Here is a 21317-nt window from a genome sequence, read left to right on the forward strand (position 1 = left end):
AATTTGGAGCACTCATAATCCTCATCCTCGTTTCTAAACTACAATCATAATCACCACTTAGTTGCCCAAAAAAAATAAAACTACTTTCTGAAATTTCCCTAACTTTCTGCAAGATCAAGAATTACCTACCTTCCAAATGCTTTAGACTGTCTCTGAGATTGCAAACATTCCAGAAACCTACATTGCCATTGTCAGCAAGGAATAAACATGCACATAGACAAATTTGGCTTACATTTTATCACAAAAGCCCCCATCAACAATTCCACAAAACTAAAGGCCAAGAATTCAACCACTGAATATAAGCTATAGGAGAAAAGATCCATGCAAAATGTTGCTCATAAAAGGGGACTAACAACTAGGCGAACAAAGTACCCATTTATCTGATGATGACCTTAATATCATATATGTAGTTGTAGACATGATAGGTAATTAATGTCGGAAAGAGTCAATCGTGAAGGTTTCATTTTTCTTAAGCAAAAGGCCTCAAATGCAGGGCCTTTAACAGAATTAGGATCCCCAAATAAATCAATTATTAACCAGACAAGCTGTTCCAAGGACCTGATAATGCCTTAAGTTTCTCTCTTTCTCTCTCTCTGTATACACACACACATACACTTCCACTAAAATTATATTAGAAAAAAAAACAGCTTATAGAATTCTTGAGTTGAACATCATGACTGCAAAGCATATTGCAATCATAACAGAAATTCATCTCTATTTAAATTGTGAGAGATAACAATACATCCTCCAGTCATCTTCTCTAATGCCTAAAGGCTGCTAAACAAGCACCTCGTATGGTTCTCTGTCCCTTGGAATTCTTTATAGGATCCCATGATTTGACACTTGCAGATAACCAAAATAAGACCATAAGAGTATATTATTGGCATCTAAAGCTGACTTCAAGTAATTTTATTAGTTAACACTGTGTAAGGAACCACATTTTATGAAAGCCATATGCTAAGTTTGGTCAAATAATCTTCAATTAATAAAGAATAAAATTATCAGAAACTGAAGTACAAAGGTCGCCGTTTACAGACTGGGCAATTTCCAATAAGTGGCAAAATCATCATATCAATCAGTTTTCAATCTTATTATAATAAGCCTTGGCTTCAGACAAATGACATATTATAATAATAAACCAAGAAGAGATGAGGCAACAAGACAACACCAACTTCAATGATTATGGCAGTAAAAAATATTTTAAATTAATTTTAAAATTTTGTTGGAGGATTCGAACCTTGGTCTCTTAGGTGAGCTTTTGCCTTAAAAAAAGAAAAGAAAAGAAAAAACAGCTTCCAAACATGATGTCTCAATTAGAGCTTTTACCCAAAAGCTCCAAATTGGAGCTTTTTCTTGGTAGGCTTTCATAACTTTTGGAGGAAGTAGAAAGCTTTATCAAAATTTTTACCTAAAAAGCCCAAAATCACCCAAAATAGCTTTTGGCTCCCTAGAAAAAGCAATACCAAACAAGGCCTTAACAATACAAGGCAATCTGAATTTGAATACCTTCTTTTCATCCTCAACAAAGGAAAAAAATAACTGACGTTTGCATGACAAGCAGCAGTTCAAAAATTTAACAATTACATAGGTTAATTAAAAATATAGCAGCAATTTAAACATTTTCTTTCTATAAATGTATATGAATGACCAACAATGTGCAATATTTGTATTTAAATATATATTCTCCTCTATTGGATAATTTTTGGATAATTTTTAGAGTAAATTACAAAAACCCTTGAGATCAAAGGTAAATTATACTTACACCCAATAGTTTGAAAAACCTATGCTTATCCCCTTAAGGTTTATTTTTATCCAACATTTTAACCCATATTTTAATAGAACGTTAGTCAAACTATCAATCTTAAATGGAACACAAATGCCATGCCAGAAAAAATTTTAAAAATGACCAAAAAAACTTTAAGTGACATAACAACCATCCAAGGACATAAGAAAATATGTGCATCCTCCTCCCCACCCAAGGGTGATTTCACGTTTTCACATAAGATAAATGGTTTCACTAACCACTGTTAATTAACTGGGTGTAGTGTAGGTTTTTACAAACTATTGGATATTAAGTGTAATAAAGGGGTTTCGTAATTTACTCTAATTTTTATTATCCACACAAGTATACATTGCAAAAAAAATGGCAATATTTTACAAGTTAAACAAAGAAAAAAGGGATAAAGGAAGAACTTAATTTATATTTCTGCACATATTATTGTTTAACCAACAAAGAGGTTAAAGTCCTTACATCCCACAACAACCAAGGGGAATCACCCCTTGCTGCATCAAATCCCTGCTGATATAATGGTGATGTCGGGAGCAAATTCTAAAGCTGCATTGAAACATCAGCACTTCATTAGATGGGCTAAGATGTTATACAAAGAAGAAGCAATAAATGAGGCTGCAGGACATGAAAATACATTGCACAGAAATATTCAAAATAATTACAGACATACACACTACTAAATTCAGAGATAAGAAAACAAAGTTCAATCAATATGAAAACAACAATGCAGCCCAAGCAATATGCGTTACAATCTTGTGCAAATGCCCCTGGAAACTAATGCTCCTTTTTTATCAGGAAAATAGTATTCCCTTGACTTAAAATGCAGCTCAAATTTTTTTTGCAGAATAATCATTTTATTGAAATGTTTAGCTTGTTTCCCCCATGTCTTACAAATGTAAACAGAAGATGCATGATGGGCATATATAATTCATATCAGCATTTTTTTTCTGGATGAAATATCTTGGTTCCCAAGAACATAAACAGCTGCTAATAGGTGGTCTTAATTATAACTCTAGGACTCATGTTTGTTATGATCCTTTTTAACGGTATTAAGTATTTACTATTAACTATTGCATGATTTAAACCACTCCAGTTATCATGAATACAGAATAAGGATAAAGACCTATAGGAAGCACAACATGCTGAAAAGGCAAAATATAATCATCATCCCCAACACCCCCACAGCTCCAAGGAATATTCACGGAGTATCCTTCGCATCCATGGTTCCAACCTGTGATTTGTAGAATGAAACTATTATCAGTTGATGTCACAGCATCAAGATATATAAAACTAGCAAAAGTTGAAAGGGCTGAATGATAGCACAAGATGCAGCATTCAGTAATGAAAAAAGAAATCCTAAGCATACATTCTTTTGCCTATAAATGGATCTGCAAGTCCAATAACTGACCACAAAAAATATCACAGGCAGGTTTTTTAAGACTAAAGCATAATGATCTTGAGGGAGACCACATTTATGAGAAGTGTCATTGAAAGATTGCATTTTTTTTCAGTAGGCATAGGATGGTGAGCTAATTAGCCAACCACAATTGATCCATACATCCATAATAATTGTTAAATTTGGCAAGCACCGAATGTGGGGAGATTGGGATATGACACGATATGGATGTGCTGATGCAATAAATCTTGAAACAGGAAATGGATACATCTAGGATACGACAAAATAAATATTTTTTCTGTGATATGCTTAAAAAACATCAATAATGAATTAACAGCAGAACATTAGGTAAATAATTAACAACATAATAAGAACAAATTCAGCAAACATTTACAAATTGCTAGACATAAATGTAGCATCTAACATTCTGCTGTACTGTAACTTCATATGCAGTGGCTAGCAAAGCAGCAACATAATGAAAGAAGATACAGCAATAATAAGAAAAAATGCAGCAAAATACATAAATTTAAAGCCAGGTGCAAAAAAAAATTGACAATAGAAGAACAAAACTAACAATACAAAACAAAGAACAAAGAAAAATAAATCACAAGCCCAAACAACATGAAATTGTGTTATTCAAAATTAAACACGAAGCATGAGAAAAATGAATGCAACATTCTCCTCCTCTCTCAATCACCCAAGTATCATTCTCTCACTTCCCTCTTCCCTCTTAAGTGGGATTTAAGATAGAAACATATGACGGGAGAGCATGGATGGCAGACTCCTACTTAGTTTAGGTTATTGGACCAGACAGAATTCTTATTGACACAAGGAATCTGGGTTGAAAACCAACTTGACCCAACGCCAAAATAATGCACCACTAACTGAAGTATCTTGAGTATCCCAAGAGTATCTTGGAAGCATCTGGATGTATCCTAGAAGTATCAAGCCCCAATTTAAACATAAAAATCTGGATAGTTATTTGCCATACTGGACATGTTATAGCTGTATCGACCTATGTCCCCTATCTCATATGTATTGAATTCTGCACGGCACCTGTCTTGAAGAATCCGTGCTGATGGAAACTCATTCATCCACACTATCTTCCTGATTCACAGCCCATCTCCATGAGACCTTGAGATTAATGCCTAGATAACAGTAGACGAGGACATTATGTGAGGGCCCGATCCATTGACCGGCACTTGTTTTGGGTCTGCGGGCTGGCCCGAAGAGGCCAGGCCAAGGCCACCATGCCCTATGACACAATGAAGGCTGAGAGAAACTCCAATAGGCTCTAGGTCCAAATACTTGGTATGGGAAACTGAATAGGATGGTACAACACTGAATAAGATGGTACGGTACGGAAACTGATACCAAGACGGCATACCTTGGTATCGAGTTTACATATATAAGGCTCTAGGCCCAAATATAAAGTTTATATTACCAAATAGATTGGAAAAAATGATTTGCTTTCTTCCACACTCTTCCCCTTCTTCTCGCTCCCTCCCTCATATCCTTCGAAGTCCCATTGTTCCTCTTTTCCAAACTCTCAAGCCCCTCAAAATTGATTTCTTTCAAGTTAGAACTAGTCGTGTAGCTTCACTGCCTAGATCAATTAAAAACAAACTCTTTTTGATCTCGATAACTTTCTACTAAGTAGTGCAGAAGGGTGATCTTCATTTGGATCCAAACAACCATTATAGAAGAATTTGACATCCTAGAGCTCATAAGCTCATGCCATCAGCAACCAATTAAGGTCTACAATTGTTTTGGGTCAAAAGTTGAACTCATTGAAACCTTTATGGGGAGTGCAATATAGGTTGCCTTGTCTCATTTGCAAGATACACATAGGACTTCGATACCATTAAAGGTGGGGATAACGCTAGTGGGTGGAAAATTGGGGGCAAAATAACTTTCAACAACTTATCAAAGGTTTCCTATGAAGAGATGGAGAAGGTATAAGGTTTATTTTGTGTTGCAATTTTAACTGAGTTTGTTACTGGAATTTATTTTTGGCAATTGTTGATAATATTTAGCCAATGGATAAAATTTCAGTCTGCATGTACCATATGGAATGATACAAACCATGGCTGCACCTTATTGGCATGTGGCATTAGCATGACACTAGTCGCTTGAACCAAGTAGTAGAATGGCTTGGTACATACCTGGTACCATCTCGGCATGCCACCAACAAGTGATTTCTCATTCCATGATTTTAGCAACATCTGAGAGGTTAACAGTTAGTACTATGGCTACTTACTCATGTTGTGCCATGCATGTGATTCAAGGATGGCATGATAGGTTTATAGTCAAAGATGTTTACTATAAAGATGAGGGATTGGTTTTATCTCATGTTTTTGGGGATTGGTTGCGCAAGGATGGATGACTTTATATGTAGGAATTGAATGTAAGTTGGTCTATGCTCGAGTGGTGCAATTTAGTATGCATCTTTGAGGATAGGATGCATTCTTCAGTTTCAGTTCCTTCGTACTAATATGATGTCTCTGAGATGGAGAAGGGAGATTTGCTTATGGCCCTTTGCTAGCATTGAGGGCCTTTTATTAGTGGTAAATAGCTCGAAGGAAAAAAGTTTATCTAGGGACTTGTCTCTAAGCGTATCATCTTAGCGACCATCCAAAAGCAATATACTATCTTTGCTTAATTTTCTAGATATGATTTCCATGGATAAGCTGCAAGGGTCAAATTTTTGTACTGTTATCTTCACCATCACACTGTAAGTGGTTGATCTCCTCCTATTTACTTACAGACTTGGTAACCATATAACATGCTTTCAGCTCTTCAGAGTGCTTGTAATGATGTCATGCTTCTCCGAGATGATAGATATAATCAATTCTCCTCTTTTTTACATCAAGGTTCTCTGGTGTTGCACCTTCCAACAAATGTCTAAGCCATCTTGAAGAACAAAACAGTGGAAGCTCAGAGTAGAATTATGCTCACCACTAACCTGCCCTTCAAAGCTAGGATGAAAATGGAGACCATGTAGCATGTGTGAGGTATTACTGGATTTAGGTGTAAAACTTTACCAGTAAATTCGCTCCAAATACCTCACACATGTTTTCATGATCAATGATGGAGATCTATGATGGTAATACTTTATGAGATTTTTACAGCAATGAGTTTTTTACTGTAAAGCTTTCCCCAAACTCATTTGCTAGTAAGGTTGCTTTAGTGTTCAACTACAAGTTGTTGATGTTGCATCCTAGTTGCATGATTCCCAAACAAAGTTTATTAGTCAACATCCATGGTTGCATGGTTGTATGTAAAGCAATAAAGTTCAAGCAGGATGGTTAACTTCCCTTTTTTTGTGCGTTTTTGATTATGAGGACTTCAAAGGAAGAAACAAACAGGTTGTTTCTTAAAAGTACACCACTTACTTCTCTTCCTCTACCTTCTGTTTTCCTTCTTTGGACATAGAAGCAGGTCTTCAACCACATATTTTGCTCTTGATTTTCTGTGCCCCCTCTCCTTGTCTTTTAATTACGTTGATTGGGTGATTTCTCCTATATTAGCTAAGCATAGGTTCCCTTCCTAAACTAAAAGAAACCATGGAAATATTGAAAAACGAAAATTTTACAAAAAATAAATTTCAAAAACCACAATCCATTTTTATATAATAATATGTATGTGTAACCCAAAAAGTGGATATGCTAAATCTATATATATTATACACGGTCAGTAAAGGTATGAGGATTTGTATTATGCTAGTAGCGTTAACATTCATCCATGTTGCGCCATACACATTATAATATCATACAACATTTCTAACATTTAGCAACAAACTAAATGGCCATGCTATATTAGAAAAAGTAAAGAAACAACTAAATGGCTTATAAAAAAAAAAAAAAGTTGTCAAGTAGGCAATTTTGTTATTCAAACAGTCATGGATAGAACAAGTGACTGCAGGTCTAGAAATCATAACTTATTTGATAATTGCATGAATCACATTCTAAGATTCATAACATCCTGTTAAACATTGAGCGTGAATATTTTTGAGATGTTTGAGACATCTATACGGAATTTTAAGCTTAACATGTAAATGCAATCATAAACAGACTGGCTTGGTCAATTCAGCTCCAGATGCCAATGATCAAATGAGTCCAATCGTCCATATATATTTCATTATTTGGAAGACAAAATTCCATTAAATGGTTACCATATATTAATCTACAGCAGACTTATAGAGCGATAAATTGACTAGTTGGGCCACCATAGCTGTTTAAAATAAATCTTATGACGATTACAATTATGAATAAACTAGTCCAAAATAACAGCTAATTAACTGATTTTTTATCTATGCAATGAAACATATCACAAATCAGTTATATCAAACCCGTCATAACCTTTCCATGAATCCTTTGTTTCATCTCTATAATCTATTTTGTTGAAGATTACTAGACATTCAATTTATACTATTATGTACGAATTATTGGGCTTTGCCAATTGATTTCATCTGTAACTAGGCCTTAATGGCTGGGTTTCTGACCTATTTATACTGCATCAACAGCTTAACAGGGGTCAACAATCCATAACAGTATTTTAGTCATCAACCTCAAATGACGGTACATTTTAATAATTAAATAAGTGACATGTAGTGCCCCTCTCCTCCCATCTCCTTCTATTCCTCCTTTCCCTCTTAATCACCCACTGATTTTACTTTGAGCTACATTTTACTACTTTGGGTCTCAAGTGAACACCACTATCAAGTCAATAAAGTCAACAATTTTGAACAATAAGCACCTCATACGCTGCTCCAGTCCCAGGATAGAACCTTCCACCCTCATGTCGATGTAAAGATACATATAATACCTTCAAAAAAAAAGAAACAATACCGCATGCAATCAGCCTGTTGCAAAATTAACTAGATGAAACAGGTTATAATGTAAACAGCTAGTAAGGGCAAAACAGATTATACAAATGAACTTAGAAATTAGATAGGAATCTTTGCTTATAAAACGTTTCATTTATATCCACAAACAAGATCTTATAAAGTAAAAGATAGACTAATATTTGACAGAAAATGGAATATACAATAAAATAGAGTAGATGGGGAAAAGGTGGAGAAAAATAAATCAGATAGTAGATAGTTGGATGGACAAGGATGGTTGCATCCCGACATTTGGTATGGTCGGCATCTCAGGAAACCAATTTTTTTAATTATTTTTATTTTTAGATTTTTTTCTCTTCATTCTTGTTGTTATTGGTTCCACCAGTCCGCCCAAGTACCATACTGACCGCCAACTAGACCAGCAAGGGTACCAGTACCAAGACTTTATCCTTGTTCCATATGGTAAATGGCGAAGGGCGGGAGGAGGGGTGGGGGGGCCAATGTATTTATGATAATGCATCTTCAACACGTAGTTACCCAAGGGTATCTACTTTATGAACTTATGCTGAACTACTTTAACATGAAGATAACAGCATTACATGCTGGACAAAAGCTTTTTCACTATGACAAACCAACAACAAATTAATAATGATCAAGGTTCGCCGTACCGGTACCAGTTGGCCAGTGGCACGGTTCGGTATGCCCCGTGTCAGGCCCGTACCAACACAGCAGAGAGGGCGAGGGAGAGAAAGAGGGAGAATAGAAGAGAGGACAAGAGAGAGAGCAGGGACGGCTCCCTCTCCCTTCATCCTCTCTCTCTTTTCCTCTTTTTCCTTCTCCCTCTCTCCCTCCAACTGGTTTTTTGTTTGAATGCTGGAACCGTCCCGGCCCGCGGCCTGCACGACTCAGTAGGCCTCGAACCAGGCAATTCGGGATGGTTCTGCATTTCTTGATAATGATATTATCCAAATAATGCTTTTAAATATTCGAGTATGCTATCTCATGTACAGGAAGTTGCTCATATTGTTAAGCAGTCATGAAAAAATTCAAAGAATGTATGCATGCGGAAAACTTTTCTACATATAATGGATCATATTAACAGAGAAAATCAATTACAGAAAGACCACAACAACAGCCAAAGATAGGCTTAGAGATCGTTGCAAGCAAAAATACATGCCGACATGTGATAGACATGTCACAAGGGCGTAAAATCCACTCCATCAACTCATTGTTCTTCCGGTAAACTTTTAAACCTTCATTCTCAAACTTACGCTTTGGGTATTTTTTGCTGCGCAAACTCCTAGTGCATGATCCACTTTCAGTTCAAGAGTGGAAATTATGATTTTATATTCTTCCATTTTCATAAACAATATCCAAATTTTGTAAAGTTTACTCATCACTACTCATTTAAACTCGCCTATATTTATTTTTTTTTTTGAGAATTTTCCATGATATATATGCCACCCCAACATTTCATGGCAAGTTAAGTTTGTGGTGAATCAAATAAAAAAGTATATGCCATTAGAACAAACGGTACGGATGTTACTTCAGTAAATGAAAAATCTCAGATTAACAAGTCCAAATGCCATATGATACATAGTGTGCACACATTCAAGTAGGTAGCATTTAGTGTTTAGCATCCATGGACAAAAACCTACTTTACAACCAAGTTCATGAATATTCTTAAGTGGACAAAAATGTTAAAACATAAGATTTAGATCTCCTAGGTAGAATGAGCTGATAAAATGTTTAATTGCAATTTTTCACTTTGATGCCATTTTGATGGGAATCAAACATAATTCAAGGAAAACTTGCTAAGGATCTACAGAATTTGGCAATTTTATGTTGGTGAATCGAGTAAAAGGATATCGAGAAGAAGAATTAATTGAGATGAAAGAGAAAAAGGATCATTGTGTTGAAGCAAAGTGATATACTTAAGAATATTTAGCAATTATTTTGACTCATATTTGACAAGCTGCAATGAAATATTAGTAGGACAGCCTCACTTAAGGATTAAGAAGCATCCATGACGCAGGAGATGGATTAAATCCCATGGTAAGACTCCAGTATCATGAAGCATTGCAATTTGAAGAAACATTTAGGAAGCATATATACTTCAAAGCAAGGTCTGCAATTTCGGTACCGAGTACCGTATCGGTACCTTATGGGTAGGGTACGGTACGGTTCGGTATGGTATACCTCTATACCAAAATAGCTCTCTAATAATTTTTCTCAATTTTTAACTTGATACGTCTCCATACAAATTGGTATGCCTCGGTACGGACCGGTATGCACCTCGGTACGCCTCAATACGGACCAATATACCTCGGGACGGGGCAGTACCGACTTGAAGGTAAGTTTCGTACTGGTTTCCTTCCGATACAATACGATACACCTCATACCGGGCGGTACAGGACCGTACGACAGACCATGCTTCAAAGTATGGACTTTGTTATTTTAACAACCTACCATGAATGCTTTTTTTTATATACATGAATATGTATTTGGGTGTATTTATGCACATATATATATAAAGTACATAATAAATATGTATATGGGTGTATTTATGCACATATATATAAAGTACATACATACATTGAGATATGCACCATTTTTTACCACTCTAATTCACATAATTTTTAGTGTGCAAGCAATTTAAAGATAGTAGATCACATCCAACGGCTTGGATTATTGATGTTGGCTCCCCATTGTCCGACTGGATTTGATTTAAAACCCAATCAACAGAATTCTATTATATGTATGACATGTACAGTACAATATATAAAACATAAAATATGCACATGATTGTGCATGTTGTATTCCTTCGTGTATCCCATTTAGTGTATCCCATTCATATCTTATCCTACTTTTTCAAGATTTGTCATATTGGTCTATCTGTATCCCGTATCCATATTTGTGCTTAATAAAGAAACATCTACAAATTATCATCTATGGATCCTCGCTACAAGCACCATGCTTCCTACATAAACCTCAAGAGACCGCCTCCTTATTCTTGATCATATTGGTTATTTCTCCAAAATACCCGTTTTGAAAAAAAATTCAAAAATGAATACTCACATTTTTAAGACAGTGAATATCAAATTAATGCTTTTAGTTTGGTTTATACACTGAATGGTGGTATATTAAGAAATATGTATCCCATATCATGTGCTAATTAAATTAATCTTTTGTTTCTTAACTAACTTCCTTAAACCACTACCCTTTAGCTATGCATTTTCATTTCAGATTCTGTTTCCTGATTGACGATCTCAAGTCCTCCATGTAGCTTTAGAGTTGTGTTCTCGTTGCTAGAAGGATGGGCTCAAAAGCAGAGATCAAGAAATAGAAAGGCAAGGGGCAATTGTTGATTTTATAGATCTAAAAAAACTGTAGAAAACACTTAGCTCCCCTAGTTGAAATTGTTTCTGCCATATCACAACATGAAATTGTAAGTGAGACATTATATCCTGTTAATAGGGTGTACTTGTTTCCTCACAAAAGAGACCTGAACTCAAGTCCACTCTAAAGTGGACACCTAGGAATGTTTGCTTCACCTAAGCTCGAATGCCAGTGATTAGAAAGAGAATTATTTGCAATCATACACCAATCTACCAGGCCTGAATATGCTGGCCCCTTAGGAGTTCTTCAAGCTCTGGAAGGACTTTGGATTGGGGCTTCAAAGTCAAGATTGTAAACAAAGCGTTTAATATATTACTTTAATGCTCTTCTGCTCACTCCTTCCTTATAAATGAGACACTTAAGCAGAATCAATATGATTATTATTAATAATGATTTAATGATAATTTATAATGTCTAAAAATTGCAATTTTTGTTCACCAACATCCTGCAGAACAAACAGTAGAACTGGCAAATCTTTGAGTTTGCTACTGTGAAACAAACACCTTAACAGAAAAGTTCTGGCAAGCTGTCCAGACACTTCCAACACTTGCAAGCAAAGAAACATCCCCCTTACTGTATGGATGTAATTTATATTTAGATAGATTTAATGTTGGCCAATTTATCTATTTTTAATTATTTATTTTCTTTCAGAATCAGGAGAATCAATTAAATATATTATAATATCTGCATGATCATTCAACATATTGTGCTGTAAAGTTAGGACCATTTCAATTAATAAATTTGTATTTTTCTTTTCTAATTGAAGTTTTAAAGCTAGATTACCTTGTCTGAAACCAAGAACATTTTTATAATTCTTTTTAACCTCTCTTATAAAAGGAAGATAATAGTATTATTAGCAATGGTTACAACCGTGCCCATAACATCCTATTACAGTGTCAGTACGCAATATAGTATGAGATGGCAAGGTGTGACGAGCGTCGGTATGCTATGAGATTACATACCGATATAGTACGGTACGCCCGATATGGTACAAGACCAAACGATACAGCAATCCTTGGTTACAACATAAACTAAAAGTTCTATATAACTAACAAAACTATATGTCAACTTTTCACAGAACAAATGGAACTAATCATGTAATTTCTCACCGATTTATTCCCATCAAATATTTCTTGTGTACCATTGCCATGGTGTACATCCTGCGACCACCACGAAAATGCTAAGGTTTAGAACTTATGGCATGACTAGCATTTCACTAACACATCTCTCTCATAAAATGGTTATGGAGGCAAATAGAGGCATCAGACAACTTAATGTAAGATTTAACACATATATAGCTCAGACAGTTCAAGATAGTTTAATATTACCCAATCAACAATTAATACTTTCTTGGCACCTGCACTCTGTGCTGCTAATGCAGAAATTGCTGCATTATTATGGAGGCAGAAACCCATGGCTTGTTTTATACCTGCGTGATGCCCGGGAGGCCTAACCTGATTTATAGATCACATTGTTAGCACTTGCTGCAAACTAGAAGCAGCTACATAGCAAACTTAAATGTTATTCAACTATGGTCCAAATTGTTATGCTGATTCAAACTACTTGGTGATAACAATATAGAACATCTAAATTGAATTTGCAATGGAAAAGAAAGAACATACCAGAGCAAAACCATTCCTTGCATGACCAGACATAATTGTGCGAGCAAGATCTGCACAGAGTCCTGCTGCAAGTCTCGCGGCACATGCTGAATGTTCATTGGCATATGTGTCTGGAGTGAAGTAGCTGTCAGTTGGATCCAAGTAGAAGTCATCATATTTAATGTCATATTCAACTATATCTACAGACTATAAATCAAAGTTCATGAAAGCAATAGCATTCAACGCATCATCATCATCTCCTCTTCACATGTAAATAACCATCCAAAGACACTCTTCTAAGTTGAGAAAACTCCATGGAAGGATTACAAGTTTTTTCTTTTTTTGTTACAACTAGCTGTAAATCTGGTGTAAACCTAGAAGGTCGATCAGTGGCTAGGGGAACAACCTTATCAGTCATAGTTTTAAGCTGAAAAGATCAGAGAACAACCCTCCAAACTTCCCATTAATCTCACAGAATCTAGATGGAGAGTCAAACTGAAGACAGTCCGATTGATCAGGAAGTCAAAAAATCTACCAAGATCAACCTTGAGCAATTAATAAACTACATGAACTAGTAGATTAATTGACCATCCATCAGAAAGTGTTGACTTGCCCTACAGTATAGGCACTTAATGTCAGCTATTTTCATGTGATGCAATCTTGATCAATTAAAATCTCATTGAAATTTTCAATGATTGCTTTGGAAACTTAAGGGTGGTGGATACTATGATGAAACGTAGAAAGGCAGTACCAAAAACATAAGAGTAGAATAGAGCAGTGACCTTAGAAGAGGAAAAATCTGAGAAAAATGGAGATATTAAAGCAGGGATCTGGTTTCTCATTTCGCCTATGCTTTCTTGTTCATAAATAATATTAGGATCATTTGCAAATAAATAATTAAATAGACTGAGATACTCATGCATCATATTCTCATGATTAGTTTATATCAACTAAGAAAAAGAAAAACAGTAAGATCCAAAGTACCTGGAAAGCATATGTCTTGTTTGTTGAACTGCTTCGATATGATCCAAGGAGTGGACCTGCAGAGAGCCAAAGTTGAAAGGACTATGCTATCTATAGAACAAGGAAGCTGCAAACTAGGTAATACCCCAGTGGTTAAACCCTGAAATTTGGGAGAAGGTACTGGGTTTGAACTTCAAATCTTGGAGGGTGGTCCCCAAGTGTTTGGCTCAGATAAAACAAAAGAGAAGCTTCATGAACTACTGTAACATTACCAAACTAGAAATAATGAAAATGCATTCGATCCAGAATTTCTTTTTTAGAAAAAAAGAACAGAAAATGTTTAATCCAACAATCCTACCCATGGTTCAGAAAAACAAAGGAACAAATTATTCAACCAAAAGTCATTCTTATTTTTGATCAACTTTTAGTTATTTGGCGCCTAATAATCTGGTAGACAATTTATATCAGGGGCAAATAAAAAAACAAACTAAAGAAACCAGAAGATATGGCTTACCATCAGAAGTGCCTCTTGTGTTATTTCTCTAGGTGGTATGAAGGTGCATTTTCCAGGAAATATTCCTGAAATGGGAATTCAGTTTAGCCACACAAGAACTTTAAGAGATAATACTAGCATTAGTACCAACATTAAATGCAAAGTAAAACCAAAAACAAAAGAAATGAAAGCTGCAATGAATCTGAAAATGATTATCCCTTAAAGCTACAATTACTAAAAATGATAGTAGTACCTGCAGCAGCAAGGCTAGCTGCAATTGCCCTAAGGCGATCAGCCCTCTCTGGGTGTGGATGTGATTTCATTTCAACCTAATTACACCAATGAAGACAATGCCATCAGGAATCAAATTCTTAAGATCCTGACTCCTTGAGTCAACTTTATATATAGGCACCAACAGTACCAAAATAAATACAAACACGAGCAGCATTCACATACATATTCATAGTGTGTGCGCAAGAATCATTTGTTACTATCAGCAATCGAAAAGGTTGATTGTGAAATAAAATGTCAATTTAACATTGCCTCAGTCACACGACACGACAAAAGTAATTGCACACGAGTGACACTTTGATGTGAATAGAATCACATGGCAACATGGACAAGGGAGAGAGGGTACCGTGTGAGTATTTAAGAACATGTACACGCACATATTTCTAAATATGTATGCATAGATACACAACAAAATCAATATGCACTTCAAGGATCGAAGAAAACTTTGTACATATTTAAAAAAATTAGTAAGAAAAGAAGGTAGACAAGTCAATGAGCAGAGGATTAATTTAATTTGAAATAGACAAGCCCCATTAAAACCAAAAAGAGGAATAAAGAAAAGCAACATAATGTTAGAGAGGTTAAGGAGCAATGGGTGTTTACTATTTGTTTTTTGGTAGAGTATGCGTGTTTACTATTTAGAGCTTTAGATTTTATAAATTCATGGACCTCTTATTTTGGTACTAAGAGATGAAAATCAACGTTGAGAAACAAAGGGTTAAGAAGCCCAGGTTTCCAAGAGATCAATGATGAGTCCAAAACTAGGGAATAAAGAAAGCAAAAGCTCTTTCACGAATAAGTACAAAGCATGAAATAATGGGGCTAAGGAGCATTGAGCAGAACTTTTAAAAGTAAACAGAAAGGTAGACGAAAAGATGAAGTTTGAGGTTTAAACCAATCAGTTCTTTCCTTGCCCCTTTCTAAAGAGAAAAGAAATATCCCAAAAGCTTAAGCCAAAACGTGCATGGGCACGAGCATACGAAACCACAAGGGTTCCTAACAAAATTCATCATCTCAGTACCTGACCACGTACTGATGCCACACTAGCACTGTGACGGTATGGTATGGTACGGGGTCTTTTCGGCATACCAAGTATCGATACGCCACAAATACTGGATACCGATAGCAAACCGGTACGGTACGATGCGCTCCTACCACCTGGCTCAGGCCAGTATGGCGAACCATGGTTCCTAGCCTATGTGATGTGCGCCTATTCCTCAAAACTTCTAAAAGGCATCAAATTTTAAACAATGGTTGGGGCAGGAAGAGGCCTCACACAAGCCTGTTCCATGCATGATGGATGCTTATTTGCCAGCACTTGTTTGGGTATTAAAGGTTTAACCTTCTTATCTACCACTAGAAAATCTAATGGCCCAAAGACCCTTTGCAAGTAATGAAATGTTGGAATTTTAACTTTATATCAAATCAATATTAAAAGGTCTTGATCATTTAATGGTCCAAATTTATCCCATGGACATAAACATTCAATATCTATTCCTATTTTCAAATATAGGGGTCAAAGAGATTTAACCATCCAATAGCAAGCACCCACTTCATAAACAATCTGAACATTAGGGGTCCCATTCACCTAACAATGTGAAGCCCTTTTTAGAATTTAACAACTGCAAATGGTTGAGGACTTCAATAAAAGGTGATTGTAAATTATATATAATCCAATTCGAATCGGATCCAACTTTTTTTGATGATATTAGTCGAGGTCCCTCATCTAATGGTGCAAATGGCCCCATGAATATGTTAGACTACAACACAAATCAATCTCAATTAATCTCAGCAAGGGGTTTTATTACGTCAATAATCCACTGGGATTGGGTTTGACTTCATTTCACACCTAAAAGGATAATAATTTACTTGTTTAGTGTAGATTGGCCTATATTTGAATCAAAGATAATTAAAGATCTCGATCATATCTAATCCCAGTTATTAATGAGAATAGAACACATCCAATGGCATAGTGGGATCCCATTCCAATAGCTAGACATGAACTTTGGATGATCCAATAATAGAACTCAATAGTCTAACATTACCCATGTCTGAAATAGAGAAGCCTTGATTGTTCAATGTCATGCACAACCTCAACAATCAACAAGTGTGTTAATCCATTGACAATCAAATGATTCATATGGCTGGTATGAGTGTTACCTGCACAGATTCTTCCCTTTCAATGGCCTAGGATCATGGATGACCTACTGATAATAGAACAACCAACACTAAAGATGTGGCCTAAACTAATGGCCTGGCATAAGAGCTCGGCAATACACAATAGCGCACCTTATGGACTTGGAACCATGGACTGTCTTCCCATGCCGCAAAACATGAAGACAACCAAGTCTTCCCAAAAATTCACTAAAACTCAGTCAGGAATCCTCGGCTATTGGTAGCATATGACTAAATATTTGGGCAGCTAATGGAGAGCATTGCATAATTCTCTGGGTTATATATAATCCAAAATTACAGCTAGATCAGGGCTTTTCTTTCAAGAAGGAAAAAAAGGAAAGAGAGACTTATAGATAAGGTTTTCTTCTTTCCTTGGAACCACAAAAGCCCTTTCTCTCATAGTCCTGTTACCTTACCATTTTCCTTTCTCCTTGTTTCTTCAGTTTTTCAGAACATCCGTCTACGTACATTGCGTCTCAATGGTAGCAAGAAACTCAATCTATATATTTTAAAGCCCGTTCATATGCATAATGATGCTTTTAGTACTATCTATCTATTCTATCTCTTTTATAAATTATGAATTGTTAAATACTTAAAATTATTGATTGTTTTCATAAGCTAGATTGTAACTGCTCAAAAGTTTTACAAATGTAATTCCAATGCAATTTTCTGGAATTAGTGTCTAATTACTTGTTTTCTCATCTATATATGATCTAACTAAATAAGGTAATTTGTTAGTTACTAGGCCATGGATCTTATTATTTTGGTTTTCCCATCTTTACGGATCTAGAGGCTTTGAGGCTAGTGAGGCATAGTTCTGGGAGCATGTTTAGACGCAAAGCCTGGTCTCTACTGTGGACTGAACTTATCTTTACAGTTTATTTACTGAAATCTATTGAGGATTCTTTTTAGTCATGAACTGTTTGGAGTTCAAACCTTACGTATAATTTCTGAGATCAGGATGGATTTTTGGAGATGTTAAATTATTATTTTTGGAGAATGTAGGTTGCTCTGACTTTGTACTGCTGATTGTCTATGTGTTTATTATCTTGTAGTATGTTTGATTTACAAGTTAAATGTCTTGCATGCCTGGAGGGCTTTGTCGTATGAGAATGCGGCGGTTGACATCTCTCCAGCCTTGGGCTCTTGGGTCAAGGGCATGATAGAAAAAAGGCAAAAGCAATTTGAAGGCCACAACAAGCTGTATCAAGGGTGTACCAACCAAACCTAGCTGTCAATGATTAGCCAATATATTTGCTCATAAGATACATAGTACAATACAGCATATAGTCAATACTCAATAGTGTACAAATCAACAGCCAATCTAGCCCTAATCCTCAAAATTTAGAACTTTGGTCCTTCCAAGCCTTCATTAAATCAAATTAAACTACTTGAATAGCTGATAACGCATTGGATGTTTGAAGTTTGGTCCATCAATCCATACCGTAGTTGGAATTTGGGGCCAACTAGAAACAATAACCCACTTAGTCAATTGCTGAAACCTTAGCTCGTACCACATCTGAGCTCTGGGGGCTAAATCAGATCACATTTTAAATTAGGTTATTCAATAAGCTCAAGAATCAAGTCAATACAACATTTGGGCTCAGGAACCTAATGCCAACTTTCAAATTGCTAGTTCATACCATATTAAAACATGGAACGCACATCAAACGAGAACTCTTTTTCTTTTTGATGGTGATATGAGAGTTCATAACCACAGTCCAGGCCTTTTTAAATAGATGTGCACCTAGTGGGCTATCTTTCCATATGTACTTCACAAGAGATGAAACAAAATGCACCGTAAAGAACGAGACACTCTTAATCAGCTCCTACGATAAGTAAAAGGCATAGCTGGAAAAGAAAGAATGATGCAACACCAACAATCAAGGAACCGAGGAGCTTAAACTAGAAGAATATAAATACCATGAAAGATTTAGCTTTACAAAATAATTCAGCCACCATTGTAAATCCAAAATCATCTATAATTAATCCAAGTCATGTTTGTGAAAATGGACCTTAAAACTTGGGATCCTCCAGTAACATATGATTAAAAAAAGGTTATGTGAGTAGTTAGAGTTGCTGTTGTAACATGATGTCCATCGAGTAAATCCATATTGGTAGAAACACATTTTGGGCATAACAAACATATATTTCATTTCACAGAAACAAGATTATATATAACATCCATGGATGGCTGACTAAGGATGAAGATGATGGATAAAGATTTTCCAAGCAATTCAAATATTATGCTAGGAACGTCAACCGACTAGCCTCTTATAAAATGATGGAGAGCTTTATAAAGAAGAGTGACGTGCTCATTGGTAAAAATTATAATATATCAAAGGTTACAAAGCTAAACTCAACAAGAGAACCAACAAATTTGTTTCAAGTTGCATGAGATACTGCTAAGTGCTAACAAGATTACTCCTTGACATCTTTAGGTATGTCATCAACAGTTGATTCTTGATTCACAGGGACCATCCATAGTTCATATTATTTATAGATGCAATCTTAATTGACAAAATGGCAACAATGATAGATGCCATCCTGCTGCAATGAAAAGAAGCTTAATGATACAAGTCCCAAAAACAATTGAGCTGAGAAAAAATTGACATAATTAATTACTAATTATCCATGCCCAAAAAAATAACTAATTACTTTATTATCTGAAATATATTTTTACAAGAGTTTTGAGAAAAGAGGATAGGCATTTTAAATCAACAAGAGAAGGAGACAAGCTTCCACATGTTCAAGGAAAAACTGAATAGGGGCAGCAATAAGGCCAAGATTGTTTGACGGGTTAAAATGTTGGCTGGTCAGAAGAGTGCAAGCATCCAACATATGTATAAGACAAGAAAAGAAAGAAGTGGTTTCTGGCCATACAGTTAATATAGAAAAATTAGAATTGACAAGTATTGCAGCATGGGAACTTATATAATAAAACTAATTGGTGACTAAGTGAACAGGATGTACCGAGATAGCATGAACTTAAGCAATGAAGAACAAAGAAGGCCTATGTGGGGATCCTTTAAATAAAATGGCCAAAGTTTGCAAAGAAAAAATTTAAACAAGCTAAAGTTACCTGAAATTTAAACCCTCAACATGCATGTCCTGAAGCAAATCGTGTTGATGATGTAGAGTTACTAGAAAAGGTTATGGTTACTAAGGCACTGCTTATTGCAGGAAATATGGTAAAGCTGACTGTCCAACTGGTAGGCATGGTCCAAGGTACCAAAAGAATACATACATTGGAACCTTGGTTATGAGGCAATTAAGAGCTAAAAGTGGCAGGAAGGATCCCAGAAGTCAGAAGACCCACAAACAAAACTAGAGGAGATACACCAATACCCACATAGAGACAGTTGTTGAATTAAACATCATATTCACAAACAAAGTAAGACATATGGATACCTCAGAATGAAGCAACATTCTCTCATCAAAACCTATGGCTGTACAAGTTTCTGAGGATGAATCTGCATAACAGATTGCAATCATGTAAACAAAAAAAGAAAAAGAAAAAGAAATATTGGCAAAATGTTCTATGAAATTGGCACTTGTCTTCATGAATCCTAGAAAGGATGGCAACATTATTGGATAGGCTTTTTACTTCTACTAAAACAAACTAATCTTACTAAAATGGCAAAAGTGTAAGGACAATAAAAGTAACCTTGATCACCAAATCATTTATTATAAGCATAAACATAGATCCAACATATTCAACTTAGAGCAAATTGGACCATAGTGTTAATTGTTAAAAAAAAAACGAAGACATATATAGTCAAAAATTCACCATGTTCACTTACTCAAAAATATTAACCATATGAATGTCAACCAAAAATCCATCCAAATCTCACAAACCACTAAACAATAAACACAGTGTATTTCCTCTAGCTTCTTCCCTAGATGTTAAAGGAAGGTAATAGTCATAGCAATCAATATTGGTGAAAAATTAAGCATGACAATATCCAAATGCTCGGCTGAAGAGATGGCAATAGAAGTTGGTTCAGCATTCTCAATGTCTGCAACATATATACATAATGCAAAATGGTCAATAGATACATATTAAAAACTGGAGACAGCTACCCTGGAATTAGACCAACTGATCTTGTTGTATGCTTTGCTTTGAGATGTTTTAGTGGAGTTTATTTACCTTTCATGCAACGACATCATTCATATGAACAGTTACATTCTTAAGAAAGTGGTGAAAAGTCTTTCAAGGCTAGAACTTAGGAATTAGGATGGATTTGACATTAGATTAGTAAAAGAGACACAGGGTCAGGCTTGTAAATGGCTAGGGTTCAAGATCGGTAAAGGTCAACCTCACCATGCAGATGTTTTAAAACTTTTATGCAACCAACGCGACC

The 21317-nt window shown here is 35.6% G+C and overlaps 1 protein-coding gene across 1 annotated transcript in view; it reads right to left on the reverse strand.

Annotated features, from left to right (window-relative positions):
* LOC103720603 (histone deacetylase 15) overlaps positions 1-21317 on the reverse strand; it is a 64895-nt gene that overhangs the window by 23091 nt on the left and 20487 nt on the right. The window contains 12 exon segments of the mRNA XM_039126041.1: positions 2252-2296; positions 2298-2335; positions 2913-3005; positions 3008-3020; positions 7944-8012; positions 12540-12590; positions 12759-12884; positions 13053-13176; positions 14016-14071; positions 14509-14573; positions 14741-14816; positions 20365-20426. Coding sequence (XP_038981969.1) covers positions 2252-2296; positions 2298-2335; positions 2913-3005; positions 3008-3020; positions 7944-8012; positions 12540-12590; positions 12759-12884; positions 13053-13176; positions 14016-14071; positions 14509-14573; positions 14741-14816; positions 20365-20426 — 818 coding nt within the window.

Source organism: Phoenix dactylifera, chromosome 4 (genome assembly GCF_009389715.1).
Source record: "Phoenix dactylifera cultivar Barhee BC4 chromosome 4, palm_55x_up_171113_PBpolish2nd_filt_p, whole genome shotgun sequence".
Classification (NCBI taxonomy): domain Eukaryota; kingdom Viridiplantae; phylum Streptophyta; class Magnoliopsida; order Arecales; family Arecaceae; genus Phoenix; species Phoenix dactylifera.